The sequence below is a fragment of the Myxocyprinus asiaticus genome, chromosome 4 (assembly GCF_019703515.2).
Source record: "Myxocyprinus asiaticus isolate MX2 ecotype Aquarium Trade chromosome 4, UBuf_Myxa_2, whole genome shotgun sequence".
In the NCBI taxonomy this organism is placed as follows: domain Eukaryota; kingdom Metazoa; phylum Chordata; class Actinopteri; order Cypriniformes; family Catostomidae; genus Myxocyprinus; species Myxocyprinus asiaticus.
The window spans coordinates 62,086,597-62,104,604 of record NC_059347.1 but is presented as its reverse complement, the minus strand read 5'-3'; the positions used below and the strand labels follow the sequence as shown (position 1 = coordinate 62,104,604).

Genomic DNA, 18,008 nt, shown 5'->3' with positions numbered 1-18,008 from the left:
GAAAAGTAAGTGTTTATGTACTGATAATCTGCTGTTTTACTCATGATTTGTGTGAATGTGAATAAAAGTCATTGTTGTTGTAGCGCCTCTAGTGTTCATTTCACCAGGAAACTGATGGCATATGTACAAAGGGGCACGTCTGCAAACATGTAGGTGTAGTAACGTGATTCTGTAAGACTAGGTTGTTAAATACAATATCAGTAGTTTGTTCACATCTAAGCACAAGATGGTATATTAGCAGATATGTCATTGTTTCACATAATTTTCTTTATGAAAGACTTTGGTTAAAGATGCATCAGTTTTGCTTTTTTACTACATACCAAGGAAAGAAAGAGGAAAGATTGAGTGTTCAGAGAGTGAGAGTTTGTCTGTCGGCACTTTCTCATGGGAGCTGAAGTCAAACCGTGTCACAGATGGTGGGTTACACGCTTGGTTACTCTTACTGGTGTCTGTATCAAGTCAGATTGTGCACAAAATATGCTGTATAGGACTGTGTGTTAAAGCACAATCATAATCCTGGCTTTTAGGTGTTTTAATGCATACAATGGCCGCCAAAAGTACAGCATTTGGACACGTCAAACTTAAAAATGTCATTTTATTAGCAATGTATGTGATCATATGTAACAGCTGTCTGAGCAGGAAGTGGCATGTGCTGATGCTGAAGGCTGTTCTGTCCAAACTGATAGACCTTATCTGGTTTGGCAACAACTTTCCTTCCCTCTTTATTTCACTCTTTCTCTTTGTCTCGCCTGTCCTTCAAGACCACTGACCAGTATGTTGTAAACGATGGCGTCACCGTTTGTTACTTCCTCCATTTTTACATAAGACCCTGAGCTGTCTGTGTGAGAGCTGTTTGTGAAAGATAGAGCAAAGTCTTTAAACACCGCAAAGTTGAATTAGTGGCGTTCAAGTCATGCATCACTATTACTTTTGCTCATAATGAGGGTTAGTGATTAAAACAAACCCTGAACTCTGGATTTTTAACTTTGGTACATATCCTGTTCTTGTCTTTTTGTAAAGGATTGTACAAAAGGAAATATATAATCTAATTAGTCTAATTTATACTTTTTAGTCTTGGATCATTTGCACAAGACTCCAATACTTATTTTAAAGGATTGTTTGTGTGGCATAGCATTACGACAGCATAGCAATCTACGGGCAAACACCACTCACGTTTCTTCAGGAAATGTTAAGTCAATTATCCACACTCATTGGTGCACAAGTTTCCAAATATAGACATAAAAGGAACTGGCCAATCACAGATGTTCCAGCAGACATGTGGGCTGTGATGTCATAGATAAGTGATCTTCCCCTCAATAGGAAACAGCTCGTAAGGTTACACATGCACAATGAAATTTTGAGTTAAAACAGGCTTGTCGTTGCATCTTTGGTTGATTATTTATTTGTATTTTTTATTTTTATTTTCAGAGATAAATGACCCTGTAATTATTATACTTTATTTAGTTTTGTATTTCTATTGTGATTCTATACTTGCGAGGGCCAAATGTTTTAAAGTGTCCACATAGTGAAACATGTCGAAAACCGACTTGTGAGGACATTTTCAGCGGTCATTACTAGTTAAAAAGGTGCAGAAATTGGCCAAATTGTGTTTTGCTTTAAATCTACTGCAGTTAACAGGTTTGTGTTAAGGTTAGTTGTTAGGGTATAGAAGATTTCATTATCTTCCAGGGTCAGAAATGAAGGGGGGCTCTGGGCAATGCCAGCGAAAAGTGGCAAACATGTCCCAGAAATTCAAAATGTTAGGGCAAAAAAATGCCGTGTGATAAATGTTTTTTTTATTTGTAACATCTGATCTAGTTTTTATTGTTGTATTTCAGGCCTAGTTACATATAATCACACATATATACATTTATTTCATTTTATAGGAAAGATAATTAAATAATATGAATAGACATTAATTATTTATTAACATTATAAAAATTTATAATAATATTTCATGTATTTATTTTTTTATTTTATTAAAATTATTATTATTTTTATTATTTCATGTATGTATTTATTATTTTTTTAAATAATATTGTATGTATTTATTTTTTAATTTATTCATTATTATTTAATAAATTAAATAATATGAATAGACCTTATTTATTAATATAATAATGTAATTATATTTAATGTACAGTATACATACACTGGCGGCCAAAAGTTTGGAATAATGTACATATTTTGCTGTTTCAGAAGGACATTGGTACTTTAATTCACCAAAGTGTCATTCAGCTGATCACAAAGTATATTCAGGACATTACTGATGTAAAAAAAGATTAACATTGTCTTTGTGTTTGTTTTTGAGTTGCCACAGTATGCAATAGACTGGCATGTCTTAAGGTCAATATTAGGTCAAAAATGGCAAAAAAGAAACTGCTTTCTCTAGAAACTCATCAGTCAATCATTGTTTTGAGGAATGAAGGATATACAATGCTTGAAATTGCCAAAAAACTGAAGATTTCATACAAAGGTGTACACTACAGTCTTCAAAGACAAAGGACAACTGGCTCTAACAAGGACAGAAAGAGATGTGGAAGACCAGATGTACAACTAAACAAGAGGATAAGTACATCAGAGTCTCTAGTTTGAGAAATAGATGCCTCACATGTCCTCAGATGACAGCTTCATTGAATTCTACCCGCTCAACACCAGTTTCATGTACAACAGTAAAGAGAAGACTCAGGGGTGCAGGCCTTATGGGAAGAATTGCAAAGAAAAAGCCACTTTTGAAACAGAAAAACAAAAAGAAAAGGTTCGAGTGGGCAAAGAAACACAGACATTGGACAACAGATAATTGGAAAAGAGTGTTCTGGATCTTAACCCCATTGAGCTTTTGTGGGATCAGCTAGACTGTAAGGTGCGTGAGAAGTGCCCGACAAGACAGACACATCTATGGCAAGTGCTACAGGAAGTGTGGGGTGAAATGTCACCTGAATATCTGGACAAACTGACAGCTAGAATAACAAGGATCTGCAAAGCTGTCATTGCTGCACGTGGAGGATTTTTAGATGAGAACATCATTGAAGTAGTTTAAGAAGTTCTGAACATTTGTTTCAAATTGTAATAGTAATTATTCATGTTATTAATGTCCTGACTATACATTGTGATCAGTTGAATGCCACTTTAGTGAATAAAAGTAACAATTTCTTTCCATAAGAGCAAAATCTGTACATTATTCCAAACTTTTGTCCGCCAGTGTATATCATATTAAAATTTTATATAATTAATTTAATACTAAGAATTTATATTAATGAGTTGTCTACAATGAAGTATTTAAAATAGAGGATGACACACTGTATATTTGTATATAAATACATTAAAAAACCCTCACAAAGGTAAAAAAATGCCCCTGAAAATCAATTTTAGGGGGCAAAATCAGCCGCTCAGTTGAAAAGTTCATTTTTGACACTGTGTGAAAACCATTGCATCTGAGATGTCCTTATCAATATAGTGAAACAAACTTCCCCACCAGATGGAAGATGCAATGATTAATAATATCTGCTTTTCTGCCGTGATAAGTTGAGTTATTGACTCATTCAAAGTGACAGAAAGGATCATATTTTAGACGATGAGATGCAAATGTTAAAGATAGTACTGTTTGTTAAAAACTCTCATTTTAATTTCTTATTCCCATTAATCAAACATTTTTAGGCCTTCTTCTATAAGCTGAAAACTCAAAATAGAGATGCTTAAATATTCAAACATATTTACAGGCTTGGTTTAGTTTTAAGCTAATGTAAATTATAAAGTAATCGCGCTTAAACAGGTCAAAAGTGTGCTCAGGGAAATAAGACTTGATGGTTGGTTTTGAAACAGGAAGTTGGTGCGGATCTCAGCTTCAGTTCTTATTTGATTATCAGTCATGCTTAAAGCTTAACTATATATATATATATATATATATATGTGTGTGTTTTAATTTTGTTGTAAGGATTTGTATACTTGAAACTAGTTATCTCACTTAGTTATTGGAAGACAGTAACAGGTGGTATCAAGGTACCAGGTCTAGTACTTTAGTAGAATTGATGTGCCATTGTTATTACAAATAAAACATCATACAAATAGACACCTTTGCATATGCTGTACAGGGAATAGTGCTACTCATAGAGTTTTATTTAGATGTATTTCATTGCATGAAAAAAGGAGGAATGGAACATCATTTATTATAATGTGAATAAATGAATTTAGTATTTTCATTTTGGATGAAATGTCCCTTTAAGAAGCAAAAGAAATGGATCTAAAGAAGCCTAGTTATTGTGTCATCATACTATGTCATAATATTTTGTCATTTGAGTTCTGGAAATGCAGCGCTGGAATGCTTTCATTGATTGTGTGCTGAGTTACTGGTTTTTGAATGTAAACTGGCGCTGTCGTGTTACTGATTGGGTGTGTTTTTGCACAGTGAACCTGGGCGCATAACTGAAACACTTTGAAGTGCACATATACAGCCTACATAGTGAGCCGTTGTTATGTATCTGTGGTTAAACCCAACAGAACTTAAAATGGAGGTGGAAGGCAAAGATAATCTGCTTTCGTGCTTTTCGCCCAAATGTGGCCAGCAGTCTGCGTTTGAATCTAAACAAGCTTTTAAAACTTGATGAAAGAATCCAGAGTCCAGAAACATTTTTAGTTCCACGAAGAACTTTATTCTCTGGTTCTACAGAAAACCACATGTATAATGGTGCTTTAAAGAACCTAGAAACCACATAACTGATCTGAAGATCCAATAATGCAACGTCAAGAATTTTAAAGGCGCACTCAGTGTGTTTTTGTTTGTCATCATGGATGCAGCATCATTCAAACGCATAGTTTTCAGTTGCCGATGCCATTGTAGAAATGTACTGTTCACAGTCGGCCATGAATAATTTAATCCATGAGTGAAAGTGTCCAATAACATCGCAGTTACTGAGATTAATCGAACAGTATATAGCTGGTCATGTGATCCCAACATGGCCGCCCCCAGGAGGAGACCCTCTCCATGTAGAATAAAACTGCTTTTATAAGGTTACTGATGTAAATGTCTTCATTTCGTGATGTATACATATGTTTCAAAATTACTGTTAATTTCGTAAGGAGAACAACTTTTTTAATGAGTAAAATATTACTGAATGCACCTTTGAAGCCTTTTTAATTGTGCAAGTGACAGTTCATTATTCATTCATTCAGTGTTAAAAACACACTGTACTTTTACGCCGGAGTTTCCTTTATGCAGTATTAGTAACTTCTCTTCTTCATTTTTGATAGTTGATGAAATGCATCATAGCATGCTGACATGAGATCGGATTTAGAGGTTATAATAGTGACGGGTTTGAGGTGGGTGCAGTAGTTGTAATAGTGATACTGGTCTCACAGAATCACGTTACTATACCTACATTTTTGCAGAATAATTTTTACGTGGCTCGTTGTATGCATGCCACCAGTATCCTGGTGAAATGAACACTAGAGGCGCTACAACAACAATGACTTTAATTCACTTTCACACAAATCACGAGTAAAACGGCAGATTATCAGATCATAAACACTTACTTTTCACTCTGTTCCTCACACAATGCTATCTTATGACATCTAAATACTTTTACTATAGGGATGCACCGATTCGATACCTGGATTCGTATTGGCTCCAATACTGATGTTTTTACCCGGATCGGGGATCAGTCCGACGAGCCTGATCCAAATCCGATACCACATGTTAGTTGTGGTTGTTACCATCAAGCTCAAAGAATGACACAAAAGAACATTTAAAGCACCATTAATGTAGTCCATATAAATCGTGCATTTCATTCAAAGACTCTTGTAGACATACAATAGCTTTGTGAATCGCAATATGCTGTTTAATAAATAAATATACTGTCTGCTTGCGCAGCACATTTCCCTGAACAAGCGTAAATATGTGGGTGCGCCACACAAACTTCATCTCAGATTTAGATGCTCAGTATTTCGGTTAATTTATAACATGCATTGAGAACGGCACTGGATGCGCATTTCACCAGATGCTGAATGAGAAGTGAATTAATCCACTGTAAACTAGCCTACAAACACTCTTCTGGAGTCTTCCTGGAGTGATTCGTCGAAATAAAAGCCCTAAGAAATTACAATAGAAATGTATCACTATCGTATAATGAAATGTAATTATTATTATTATTTTACAAATTACAATAATAACAAATTAAATTGACACATGACTCATTTTAATGTTTGTATGTTTGAGTGTGATCAAATTGCGAAGTAACAGATACAGTGTTGCACTTGTGATGTAAAAGAGCGGGATACGAGTCCTGAAGAGCACACGAGTCCACATGTGAACCCAAAGTGTCATTGAAGCACCACAAAATGACGTCATCATGTTTTTCATCTCACATTTGCTTATCCTGACACAAACAGTTAGGTTTACGTTTAAGGTTTAGGGTAGGTTTGGCCTTCAGGACAGCCAATGGAACCGCACCCTCTTCAATTCACTTCTCCAGGTCTATGCTCCAACTTGCTCTCTGCGGTCTATGAACGAGCGACGCCTGGTGGTACCATCACAAAGAGGCTCAAAGTCTATTTCACAATCGTACACTTTCTCTCCTCTTCTGTGGTGGAATGATCTTCCAACCTCCACACAATCTGCTGATACCATCTCAACATTCGAGAACCAGCTGAAAACACATCTGTTCCATGAGCACTTAACCAACCCATACTAATTGCACTTACTATTTCACTTAACTTGCACTTAATGTACATAAAAAAATCCTCCTCTGTCTCTTTCTTCTGCGCTACACCTACACTACTCCAGCCACTGTGAGAACTTGGTAGTACAACACTGCAGATGTTGTTAAACTTTGTATGACAAATTGCTTGCTATGTGCCTCATTTGTAAGTCGCTTTGGATAAAAGCATCTGCTAAATGACTAAATGTAAATGTAGAGCATTAACCTTAAAAACCTCATCTGTTTTGGGAGAACATTTAACTCACTTTTAGCGCCACGCAGTGGACATTTCACCTCGGAACTGCTACGATACGTGTAAGGAACAATGTAATATCGACAAAAATGTCGTCACAGTCACGTAATTTTCATTAAGTCAGGCTGCTGATAGACCAAAATATATCAGCCAGGCTGATGAAACATGTCTATAAAACGCACTACATGGCCAAAGTATATGCACCCCATATGTGCTTGTTGAACATTTAATTAAAACAATAATCTATGCCAAATTCTACTAAAACTGTTTGTCTAAACAGATTGCATGGCTGTGTCAAAGGGTTGCAAACTGTCCTCATTTAGCTGAGATGTCCCATATTTTGGCCGAAATGAAGCCTAGTGTCCCCGTATTTATACAACAAAATGCCTTGGATGGACGGTGACCCTATGCTTAATTTGAATGCACCTGCAGTTTAAATTAACGTTGTTTACGTAGCCAACCCCATCAATTAGAAAGTGGTGTTCACGTAGGCTTGGCCCTGTAGTGTCAAATTTCTTATTTTTGGTCAGGCTTCCTCAGATTCGCCCCTCAAATGTGTGCTTATGTTCTCAAATCATTGTGCCAAGCATATGAACAAAATCTGCCACAAAGTGATGCAAGACATGTCGATCTCCCTGTGATAAAGTGAAAGGGAAGCAGCTTTGCTTTAGAAGTACCGGGTGTGTTTTTACACAGGCTCACGTCAATGTAAATGACACAGTTAAGAACTTTAATTAGGCAGTTCAGAAAAGAAATGTCATTTCTGAATCAGCGTTGTGTTTTAGGTCATATTGTCCTTGATCAGCCATCGTGACACATGCAATGATGCAGATCTTTGACTAGTTGTGATGGTATCTGAGAGCATCAACCCCGTACAGTTCCTGTTCACATCAAACTTCAGGGTTATATTCGGAAAGGGACACTAGCTTAATACTTGTTGAATACTGTGCATTTCGGGTGAACTGTTCCTTTTGCTACGGACTTGAAAGTGTCCAAATTCTTTTTTGTCTTAAATTTGAGTACTAGATCTATTTCTTTATCAATTCAAACGTCTTTTTTATGACATGTGCTAGTGTAACGGGAGCCAGCTGGTACGTGATAGCTGTGCAGCATGTGTAAACCTCACTCTCCTGGCCTTAACAGGTGCACTAGCGATCTCGTAAGCACCCGCCTTCCATGCCGTCTGACCCCGGTTCGAATCCCTCTCGGAGCGGGTGGAGCTGGACGGGTTACACAAAATTGTTTTTATATTGTATCTAACACAATGACATTCAGACATTTTGAAGTGTGATTTCAGTTCCCAAATATGGAGCCACTGTACTGTATGTATGGTACTGTGAAGAACCTAGAAACCAATTCAAGATGTAACGTAATGCACCGTCAAGAACACCTTTACAGTGAACATGGTTCTTGATATGACAAGAGTTATTTGTTTAACCTACAGTGCATTCAAAACTGTGGAGGTGAGGGCATGGTCAAGCGCCCATCTGGAGAGAAAACAGTAAGGAGTTCCACCTGAGATAAATTGCTACTAATTACTGTTTCTGTATTCGCAGTGAGAGGGGGAGATAAAAGACGACCCAGTCCACAGAGAGAGCAGAGAGAGTTGCACACCAGAAACTGCGTTTCTGTATTATTGAGTATTGTGCTGAAAAGCTGATCTGTCTTAACTTTTATGCTGCAAAGCAGACTTTTGTTTTGATTGTGATGCTGAAAAGCGATTTCAGTTATTTTGTTAATAAACTCTGACTCACGTGGATTGTGGAAACCGGCTCCCGCTTCCTCCTTATCCGTCAAATAATGAACCGTGTCACACAAACCTATTGAAAAACCTTTATATTTAAGAGTTTTAATCTGCTGGCGTCACCATGAATTGAAGTTTCTTTGTTAAACTAAAAGTCTGTCTGGCTTGGAAGTCTGTCTCATTTCTCAAATGAGCCTTCTGGGTCAAATATTTCTGCTGCCATGATAGAAATGACTAAGAATAATCGTTCAAGTACATTAATGAGTCATTCGGTAATGATCGCTTCTCTTCCTGAAACGTGCCGGAGATGTACATGTGTGAATCTGGCCTTCTCACCTTCAGCCAGTTTTCTAGTCCCACCAATAATCTGCTTGTAGCTTCAATAAGTGTTTTCTCAAAAGGGTTGCATGGTTTGTGATGTAAACAGACTGGGATTATGACAGAAGCTGCATGTGTGCCAACATCATGTGTAACTGCATCACTTGATATTCCAGCAGGGTTTTACCTCATTGCATGACAGCATTTCTAGGCAATAATTTTATTGCCTTGACAAACTTGAGCAACCATGCACTTGCACAAAAATCATGTGCTTTGTAAAATAAAGGATTTTAAATTACTACGGTGATGCATTTATGAATCCAAGCACGTTGATGATCAAACATTTACATATACAGGTGCATCTCAATAAATTAGAATGTCGTGGAAAAGTTCATTTATTTCAGTAATTCAACTCAAATTGTGAAACTCGTGTATTAAATAAATTCAATGCACACAGACTGAAGTAGTTTAAGTCTTTGGTTCTTTTAATTGTGATGATTTTGGCTCACATTTAACAAAAACCCACCAATTCACTATCTCAAAAAATTAGAATACATCATAAGACCAATAAAAAAAACATTTTTAGTGAATTGTTGGCCTTCTGGAAAGTATGTTCATTTACTGTATATGTACTCAATACTTGGTAGGGGCTCCTTTTGCTTTAATTACTGCCTCAATTTGGTGTTGCATGGAGGTGATCAGTTTGTGGCACTGCTGAGGTGGTATGGAAGCCCAGGTTTCTTTGACAGTGGCCTTCAGCTCATCTGCATTTTTTGGTCTCTTGTTTCTCATTTTCCTCTTGACAATACCCCATAGATTCTCTATGGGGTTCAGGTCTGGTGAGTTTGCTGGCCAGTCAAGCACACCGACACCATGGTCATTTAACCAACTTTTGGTGCTTTTGGCAGTGTGGGCAGGTGCCAAATCCTGCTGGAAAATGAAATCAGCATCTTTAAAAAGCTGGTCAGCAGAAGGAAGCATGAAGTGCTCCAAAATGTCTTGGTAAACGGGTGCAGTGACTTTGGTTTTCAAAAAACACAATGGACCAACACCAGCAGATGACATTGTACCCCAAATCATCACAGACTGTGGAAACTTAACACTGGACTTCAAGCAACTTGGGCTATGAGCTTCTCCACCCTTCCTCCAGACTCTAGGACCTTGGTTTCCAAATGAAATACAAAACTTGCTCTCATCTGAAAAGAGAACTTTGGACCACTGGGCAACAGTCCAGTTCTTCTTCTCCTTAGCCAAGGTAAGACGCCTCTGATGTTGTCTGTGGTTCAGGAGTGGCTTAACAAGAGGAATACGACAACTGTAGCCAAATTCCTTGACACGTCTGTGTGTGGTGGCTCTTGATGCCTTGACCCCAGCCTCAGTCCATTCCTTGTGAAGTTCACCCAAATTCTTGAATCGATTTTGCTTGACAATCCTCATAAGGCTGCGGTTCTCTCGGTTGGTTGTGCATCTTTTTCTTCCACACTTTTTCCTTCCACTCAACTTTCTGTTAACATGCTTGGATACAGCACTCTGTGAACAGCCAGCTTCTTTGGCAATGAATGTTTGTGGCTTACCCTCCTTGTGAAGGGTGTCAATGATTGTCTTCTGGACAACTGTCAGATCAGCAGTCTTCCCCATGACTGTGTAGCCTAGTGAACCAAACTGAGAGACCATTTTGAAGGCTCAGGAAATCTTTGCAGGTGTTTTGAGTTGATTAGCTGATTGGCATGTCACCATATTCTAATTTTTTGAGATAGTGAATTGGTGGGTTTTTGTTAAATGTGAGCCAAAATCATCACAATTAAAAGAACCAAAGACTTAAACTACTTCAGTCTGTGTGCATTGAATTAATTTAATACACGAGTTTCACAATTTGAGTTGAATTACTGAAATAAATGAACTTTTCCACGACATTCTAATTTATTGAGATGCACCTGTACAAGTACCAATAATGAATCTCAGTAGTGTTTTTTAGAGTGATTGCGCCCTCTCTTGGTGTCTTTTCGAAATTATCGAGAAGGATATAGCTGCAGGCAGAGTTCCAAAAACGGGCGGGAGCTCCAAACCGCCAGCAAAGATATAAAGAGCCCCAAACCGTGAGTGTAACTGACTGCCCCTTTTAGAGCTGTCACAACCCCCTTTTGGAGTAACCCTGCCCTTTTTTGGAGATATCCGGCCTGCAGCAGTACCTACCTGAAATGATCAGAAAAGTGATTGTGAGACTAACAGTAAGAGAAAGATGATTGGGAAACAAAATGTTTGTTTATAAACCTTTTATTCACATGGAATAATCAAAACAAGCATATATCCATCAAATGCTCATCGGAGCATTCCAAATATCCAGCACTTAGTCATAATGCAAGAAGGGAATAAAAAAATAAAACAAAAAAGACAGTTTGTTGTCTGGGGTAATAGAAATTATAAAAGACAAAGGAGGAGTCACTAAGACAGCTAATGATGTCCGACGTGCAGCGGAAAACTGTGTAGCGATATAAACTGATGCACACTGTCGTCATGTTTTAACAGCTGTGTCTCTGGACCGGTAGATGACGCCTCTGCTCTTCAGCTCTCGCACCACACCTGATAGGAAACAGAAAATAGTTTGAATTCGGCCAGTTGCAAGGATCCCCTTAAGTTAAGAAAACCCTTCACTCTAACTGTGGTTAACTAGTTGTCCTAAACCAACCTAATTATACAGGGCTTCCTTGAGACCAACTATGTGGCACCAAGTAAGACACTAACCTGGAGGTAACCGGCCTGTTACTGTAACTGCATAGACACCTGGCTTGAAGTTGCCTGAGAAAGAGAGCAACGAATCAGGTAAGCAAAGCAACTACACCTGACTGCAATCCATGATTAAAGTGCACTAAAATACTCACCAACTCTTTGCCATTTCGCCACCCAGCTGTCTTCTGGGCTCATCATTGCAATAACACTACGATGAAAACACCACACATTAGCTCAGTGATCAAATATTATCAAACAGATGTGTGTTCTTTATAGGAATAGTTCATTGTCTTCAATAGTTCTTTCTTATAGAGTTGTATGGACTACATACATGTCTAGTTTATGTGGAGCTATGCATGAATCACCATCCGTTTCTCATTTTATGGAAAAGAGCAGTTTGAATACTCATCTCTCTTTGTGTTCCACGGAATAAAGAAAGTCGGTGAGTAAATGATGATGGAATTTTTCTTTCAGGGTGAACTATGCAAATGCAAGAAATGCCATTACTCACCCATCAAATGAAGAGCTTGTACATTCATACACCATCTCTCGGTTGCCCTTCATCTGCAGATATGATTCACAGTTGTCGCATCCGTCGTACTCAAACTGATCAATAGTCTGAAAGAGAAAATGAAAGATGTTGTCAATGTAACATTCCTTTCCAAGTATTGCCTTCCTAATCTTTACCAGTGTATTACTACATCAACACCAACCACACTGAAGAAAAAAAATCGTGATGAAGTAAATATAGCAGTAAAGATCATACACTGATCAGCCACAACATTAAAACCACCTGCCTAATATTGTGTAGGTCCCCCTCGTGCCACCAAAACAGCGCCAACCCGCATCTCAGAACAGCATTCAGAGATGATATTCTTCTCACCACAATTGTACAGAGTGGTTATCTGAGTTACTGTAGACTTCGTTCAGTTTAAACCAGTCTGGCCATTCTCTGTTGACCTCTCTCATCAACAAGTGTTTCCGTCCGCAGAACTGTCGCTCACTGGGTGTTTTTTTGTTTTTGGCACCATTCTGAGTAAATTCTAGAGACTGTTGTGTGTGAAAATCCCAGAAATACTCAAACCAGCCCGTCTGGCACCAACAATCATGCCACACTCCAAATCACTGAGATCACATTTTTCCCCATTCTGATGGTTGATGTGAACTTTAACTGAAGCTCCTGACCCGTATCTGCATGATTTTATGCACTGCTGCCACACGATTGGCTGATTAGATAATCACATGGATGATTATTGGTGCCAGATGGGCTGGTTTGAGTATTTGTTTTTTATTTTCTCCCCAGTTTGGAATGCCCAATTCCCAATGCACTCTAAGTCCTCGTGGTGGCATAATGACTCGCCTCAATCTGGATGGCGGAGGACGAATCTCAGTTGCCTCCGCATCTGAGACAGTCAATCCGTGCATTTTATCACGTGGCTTGTTGAGCGTGTTACCACGGAGACATAGCGCATGTGGAAGCTTCATACTATTCTCCGCGGCATCCATGCTCAACTCCCCACGCGCCCCACCGAGAGCAAGAACCACATTATAGCGATCATGAGGAGGTTACCCCATGTGACTCTACCCTCCCTAGCAACCGGGCCAATTTGGTTGCTTAGGAGACCTGGCTGGAGACACTCAGCACGCCCTGGATTCAAACTCGCGACTCCAGGTGTGGTAGTCAGCGTCAATACTCGCTGAGATACCCAGGCCCCCTGGTTTGAGTATTTCTGAGTATGAGACAGCTCCTTTTAATGTTGTGGCTGATCAGTGTAGAATGAGATGAAGCGTGAACTTGAAAATATTAAATAAATTCTACACTTGTCCTCAGTTCGAAGATGTAAAAATGAATGCTCTGGCTTATAAGTAAATATTATTTAGGACTGTCTGTTATCTTTACAATGCATCATCATGTATCAATCCTAAAGTAGAAAACCTTGTCATATTAATTTGCTAATTTGAGTAAATTTCACAGCTAAATAAAATATGTACATTTTACTTAAATTTTCGAAGCTGGTTTTCCCAGGATGCACTGGTCTTGAGTCATTAATTAGCTTGCATGGTTTCACTGTTTGCAAGTGTATGCACACTGTTTTATTATGTTTGGTAACTTCTTGTTTTGTGAAGTCTGAAGTTCATTAACTACTCAAAATCACCCGTTCATGGTCCAAAAAATATCATTAGCATGCATTCAGCTTCTCTGTGTCATGTGGTACATGAATAAATACATTTAAAAAAGCATTAAATGCTATACATTTTAAAAAGCAAGGCTTAGTTCAGTGTTCATGCTTGAGTAAAATGTACAAACTAAGAGTGAGTAAAATGTACTTGAGAATTTCTAATTAAAGCCACCTAGAACTGTGTGTCCTATACTTGAGAATATGGTCTGTTAAATATCTGCGTGAAAATTGTTCCCTACAGTTTTTTTTTTTTTTTTTTTTTTTATATAAAGTAAACCCAACTCCATTTTTTCCGTGTATAAATAATTTAATTTTAAGAATGTAAATAAATTAATGTGATGAATCCATCTGTTGTGATAAATGCGCTACTTCACCTTGACTAAAGAACACAGAAGACACGCTCTTAAATGACGCAGATCCTTTGGAACCGTTTCTAAAGACATTTCTGATACTTTAAACTACACAAAATAATCTTTATAAATGCTGCAGGACGAGAATTGTTGTGAACGAGCTGTTGCTCACATCCGACGCTGGTTAATGACGCCACAGACACGCGTCTAGAAGAAGGTAACCTCCAGTCACTTAAAGTCTCGCGAGAGCCGAATGCGACGTTCACACTCTGTTTTTTGTGTTTATTTGGAGTCGTACATAAACTCTACATCCACCCCCTACCCCTACCCCTACCCCTACCGTTAAATCTAAACCATAAACCTAGCATTAATAACAGTGAATTAAACTCTCGCGAGATTTAGGCTGCCGCGGTGTTACCTTTTACACAGCCCGATTAAACATATATAGTATAAAATGTAATATTTCATGTGGAATAAAACGCTAATATTGTGCATTTTTCAACGAAATCCATATGGGTTTGTATCTCACCAGTTAATAAATAACTACACAGATGTTTAACCCTAAATTCTCTTGCGAAAGTTAATTTAGAAACGTGTTTATCTGAGATAAATCCATACGTGTTCATTATTTTCTGTCAGTAAAATCCATCTGAGGAAACGCATCTTAATTCTAAGCGACAACCTTTATTAATGAATTAATGAATTAATTTTAATTTATTTATTTGTATGTTTGTTTGTTTGTTTATATATTTGTTTGTTTGTCTGTCTGTTTATTTATTTATTATTAACAATAAATAAAAATCAAATTACAGGGGAATACTTAATCATAATGCAACTACATCAGCCTCTTACAGCAGATTTGACAAGTCTACATTACTTATCCATTTGGTTTGGTTTATTTGACAATAAAAATTTAAATGAATCACAACTCATTTGTCAAAGATAACACAATGCAGTAAAACACACAATTCCATTGTGGTCCTTGATATTACAGTACATAGCATAGATGCAATGATGGCGTTTGGTACACTGGCATTGATAGTACTGACCTATACATACTATGTACACGTGTATAATACATTTAGCAAATGCAATGCAATATATCACAATTATACATGTACACAATATTTAAAACATACAATCTCTCTCTCTCTCTCTCTCTCTCTCTCTCTCTCTCTCTCTCTCTCTATAAAGTATTTTAACTGTCAGACTAAAACCAATCATATTTGTTATGCACTATTCCTGTGCTCCTGAGTATTCAAAAGATCTCTGGCCATACATGGTATTAAACCGACATAAATTAAGATCCATAATACTCTGCCTGGTATTGTAAAATGTTTGCTCTTGCAAAATAAATACTAAAATAAATTACCTATCTTAAAATCACTTATCCATCATCAGTGTTGGGTAAGTTACTCTAAAAAAGTAATTAATTACTAACTACTAATTACATCTTATTAGATTACTGTACTAATTAATTCTTTCAGATAAATCTAATAAAAAAATTCATGAACTGGCAAGAGAATTTAAAGGGGCAGCGTTAAATTAGAAAACATATTTTAACATTAGACAATACATTTCTATTTTAAATTCACTATTGTTTTATATAGAATTGTTCTGTAGTCTAGATAGAGTATTTAATGCAATTACATTAGAAGTAACTGTAATTAAATTACTGAAAAATTAAGAGTAATCCCTTACTTTACTTTTTTCCAATGAAAAAGTAATTTAATTACAGTAATGAATTACTTAGTAATGCATTACACCCAACATTGTCCATCATATCTAGACAAATATACAGGTGCATCTCAGTAAATTAGAATGTTGTGGAAAAGTTCATTTATTTCAGTAATTCAACTCAAATTGTGAAACTCGTGTATTAAATAAATTCAATGCACACAGACTGAAGTAGTTTAAGTCTTTGGTTCTTTTAATTGTGATGATTTTGGCTCACATTTAACAAAAACCCACCAATTCACTATCTCAAAAAATTAGAATATGGTGACATGCCAATCAGCTAATCAGCTCAAAACACCTGCAAAGGTTTCCTGAGCCTTCAAAATGGTCTCTCAGTTTGGTTCACTAGGCTACACAATCATGGGGAAGACTGCTGATCTGACAGTTGTCCAGAAGACAATCATTGACACCCTTCACAAGGAGGGTAAGCCACAAACATTCATTGCCAAAGAAGCTGGCTGTTCACAGAGTGCTGTATCCAAGTATGTTAACAGAAAGTTGAGTGGAAGGAAAAAGTGTGGAAGAAAAAGATGCACAACCAACCAAGAGAACCGCAGTCTTATGATTGTCAAGCAAAATCGATTCAAGAATTTGGGTGAACTTCACAAGGAATGGACTGAGGCTGGGGTCAAGGCATCAAGAGCCACCACACACAGACGTGTCAAGGAATTTGACTACAGTTGTCGTATTCCTCTTGTTAAGCCACTCCTGAACCACAGACAACGTCAGAGGCGTCTTACCTGGGCTAAGGAGAAGAAGAACTGGACTGTTGCCCAGTGGTCCAAAGTCCTCTTTTCAGATGAGAGCAAGTTTTGTATTTCATTTGGAAACCAAGGTCCTAGAGTCTGGAGGAAGGGTGGAGAAGCTCATAGCCCAAGTTGCTTGAAGTCCAGTGTTAAGTTTCCACAGTCTGTGATGATTTGGGGTGCAATGTCATCTGCTGGTGTTGGTCCATTGTGTTTTTTGAAAACCAAAGTCACTGCAACCGTTTACCAAGAACATTTTGGAGCACTCCATGCTTCCTTCTGCTGACCAGCTTTTTAAAGATGCTGATTTCATTTTCCAGCAGGATTTGGCACCTGCCCACACTGCCAAAAGCACCAAAAGTTGGTTAAATGACCATGGTGTTGGTGTGATTGACTGGCCAGCAAACTCACCAGACCTGAACCCCATAGAGAATCTATGGGGTATTGTCAAGAGGAAAATGAGAAACAAGAGACCAAAAAATGCAGATGAGCTGAAGGCCACTGTCAAAGAAACCTGGGCTTCCATACCACCTCAGCAGTGCCACAAACTGATCACCTCCATGCCACGCCGAATTGAGGCAGTAATTAAAGCAAAAGGAGCCCCTACCAAGTATTGAGTACATATACAGTAAACGAACATACTTTCCAGAAGGCCAACAATTCACTAAAAATGTTTTTTTTATTGGTCTTATGATGTATTCTAATTTTTTGAGATAGTGAATTGGTGGGTTTTTGTTAAATGTGAGCCAAAATCATCACAATTAAAAGAACCAAAGACTTAAACTACTTCAGTCTGTGTGCATTGAATTTATTTAATACACGAGTTTCACAATTTGAGTTGAATTACTGAAATAAATGAACTTTTCCACGACATTCTAATTTATTGAGATGCACCTGTACATCACAAATCTCCCATAGAAAGTTTTTTTTTTTTTTTTAAGAAGAGATGTCTTGCCAGCTTCCCGTTCCAATAAGAGTTTTATAATGAATATAGAACAGAATACAGAAGTATTAGAATGGACATGATGGAACGAATAAAAAACAAGAGCATTCATTTGATCATTATCCTTTTCTATATATGAAATTAGTTATATTATGATCACATACGAGCTAATTCGATTTCATAATTTAGCAGATGCTTTTATCCAATCACTTAGTCATATGCTACTAACAATGATCAAAGTGCTTCAAGACAAAGTTTTAAAGTTAATTCAACTGTAATTTGATGGCATTTGGTGTTTGGTAGCTGTTTAATAAATGA

The 18,008-nt window shown here is 37.4% G+C and overlaps 1 protein-coding gene across 1 annotated transcript; it reads right to left on the bottom strand.

Moving 5' to 3' along the window:
* Positions 1–11,289: 11,289 nt before the first annotated feature.
* Positions 11,290–14,455, bottom strand: LOC127433482 (transcription elongation factor SPT4). Its single transcript, XM_051685438.1, has 5 exons — positions 14,289–14,455; positions 12,246–12,352; positions 11,887–11,942; positions 11,750–11,803; positions 11,290–11,587 (listed from the first exon to the last, which is right to left on the bottom strand). The coding sequence occupies exons 1-5, from the start codon at positions 14,355–14,357 to the stop codon at positions 11,520–11,522; spliced, it is 354 nt and encodes a 117-aa protein (XP_051541398.1). The 5' UTR covers positions 14,358–14,455; the 3' UTR covers positions 11,290–11,519.
* Positions 14,456–18,008: the final 3,553 nt, after the last annotated feature.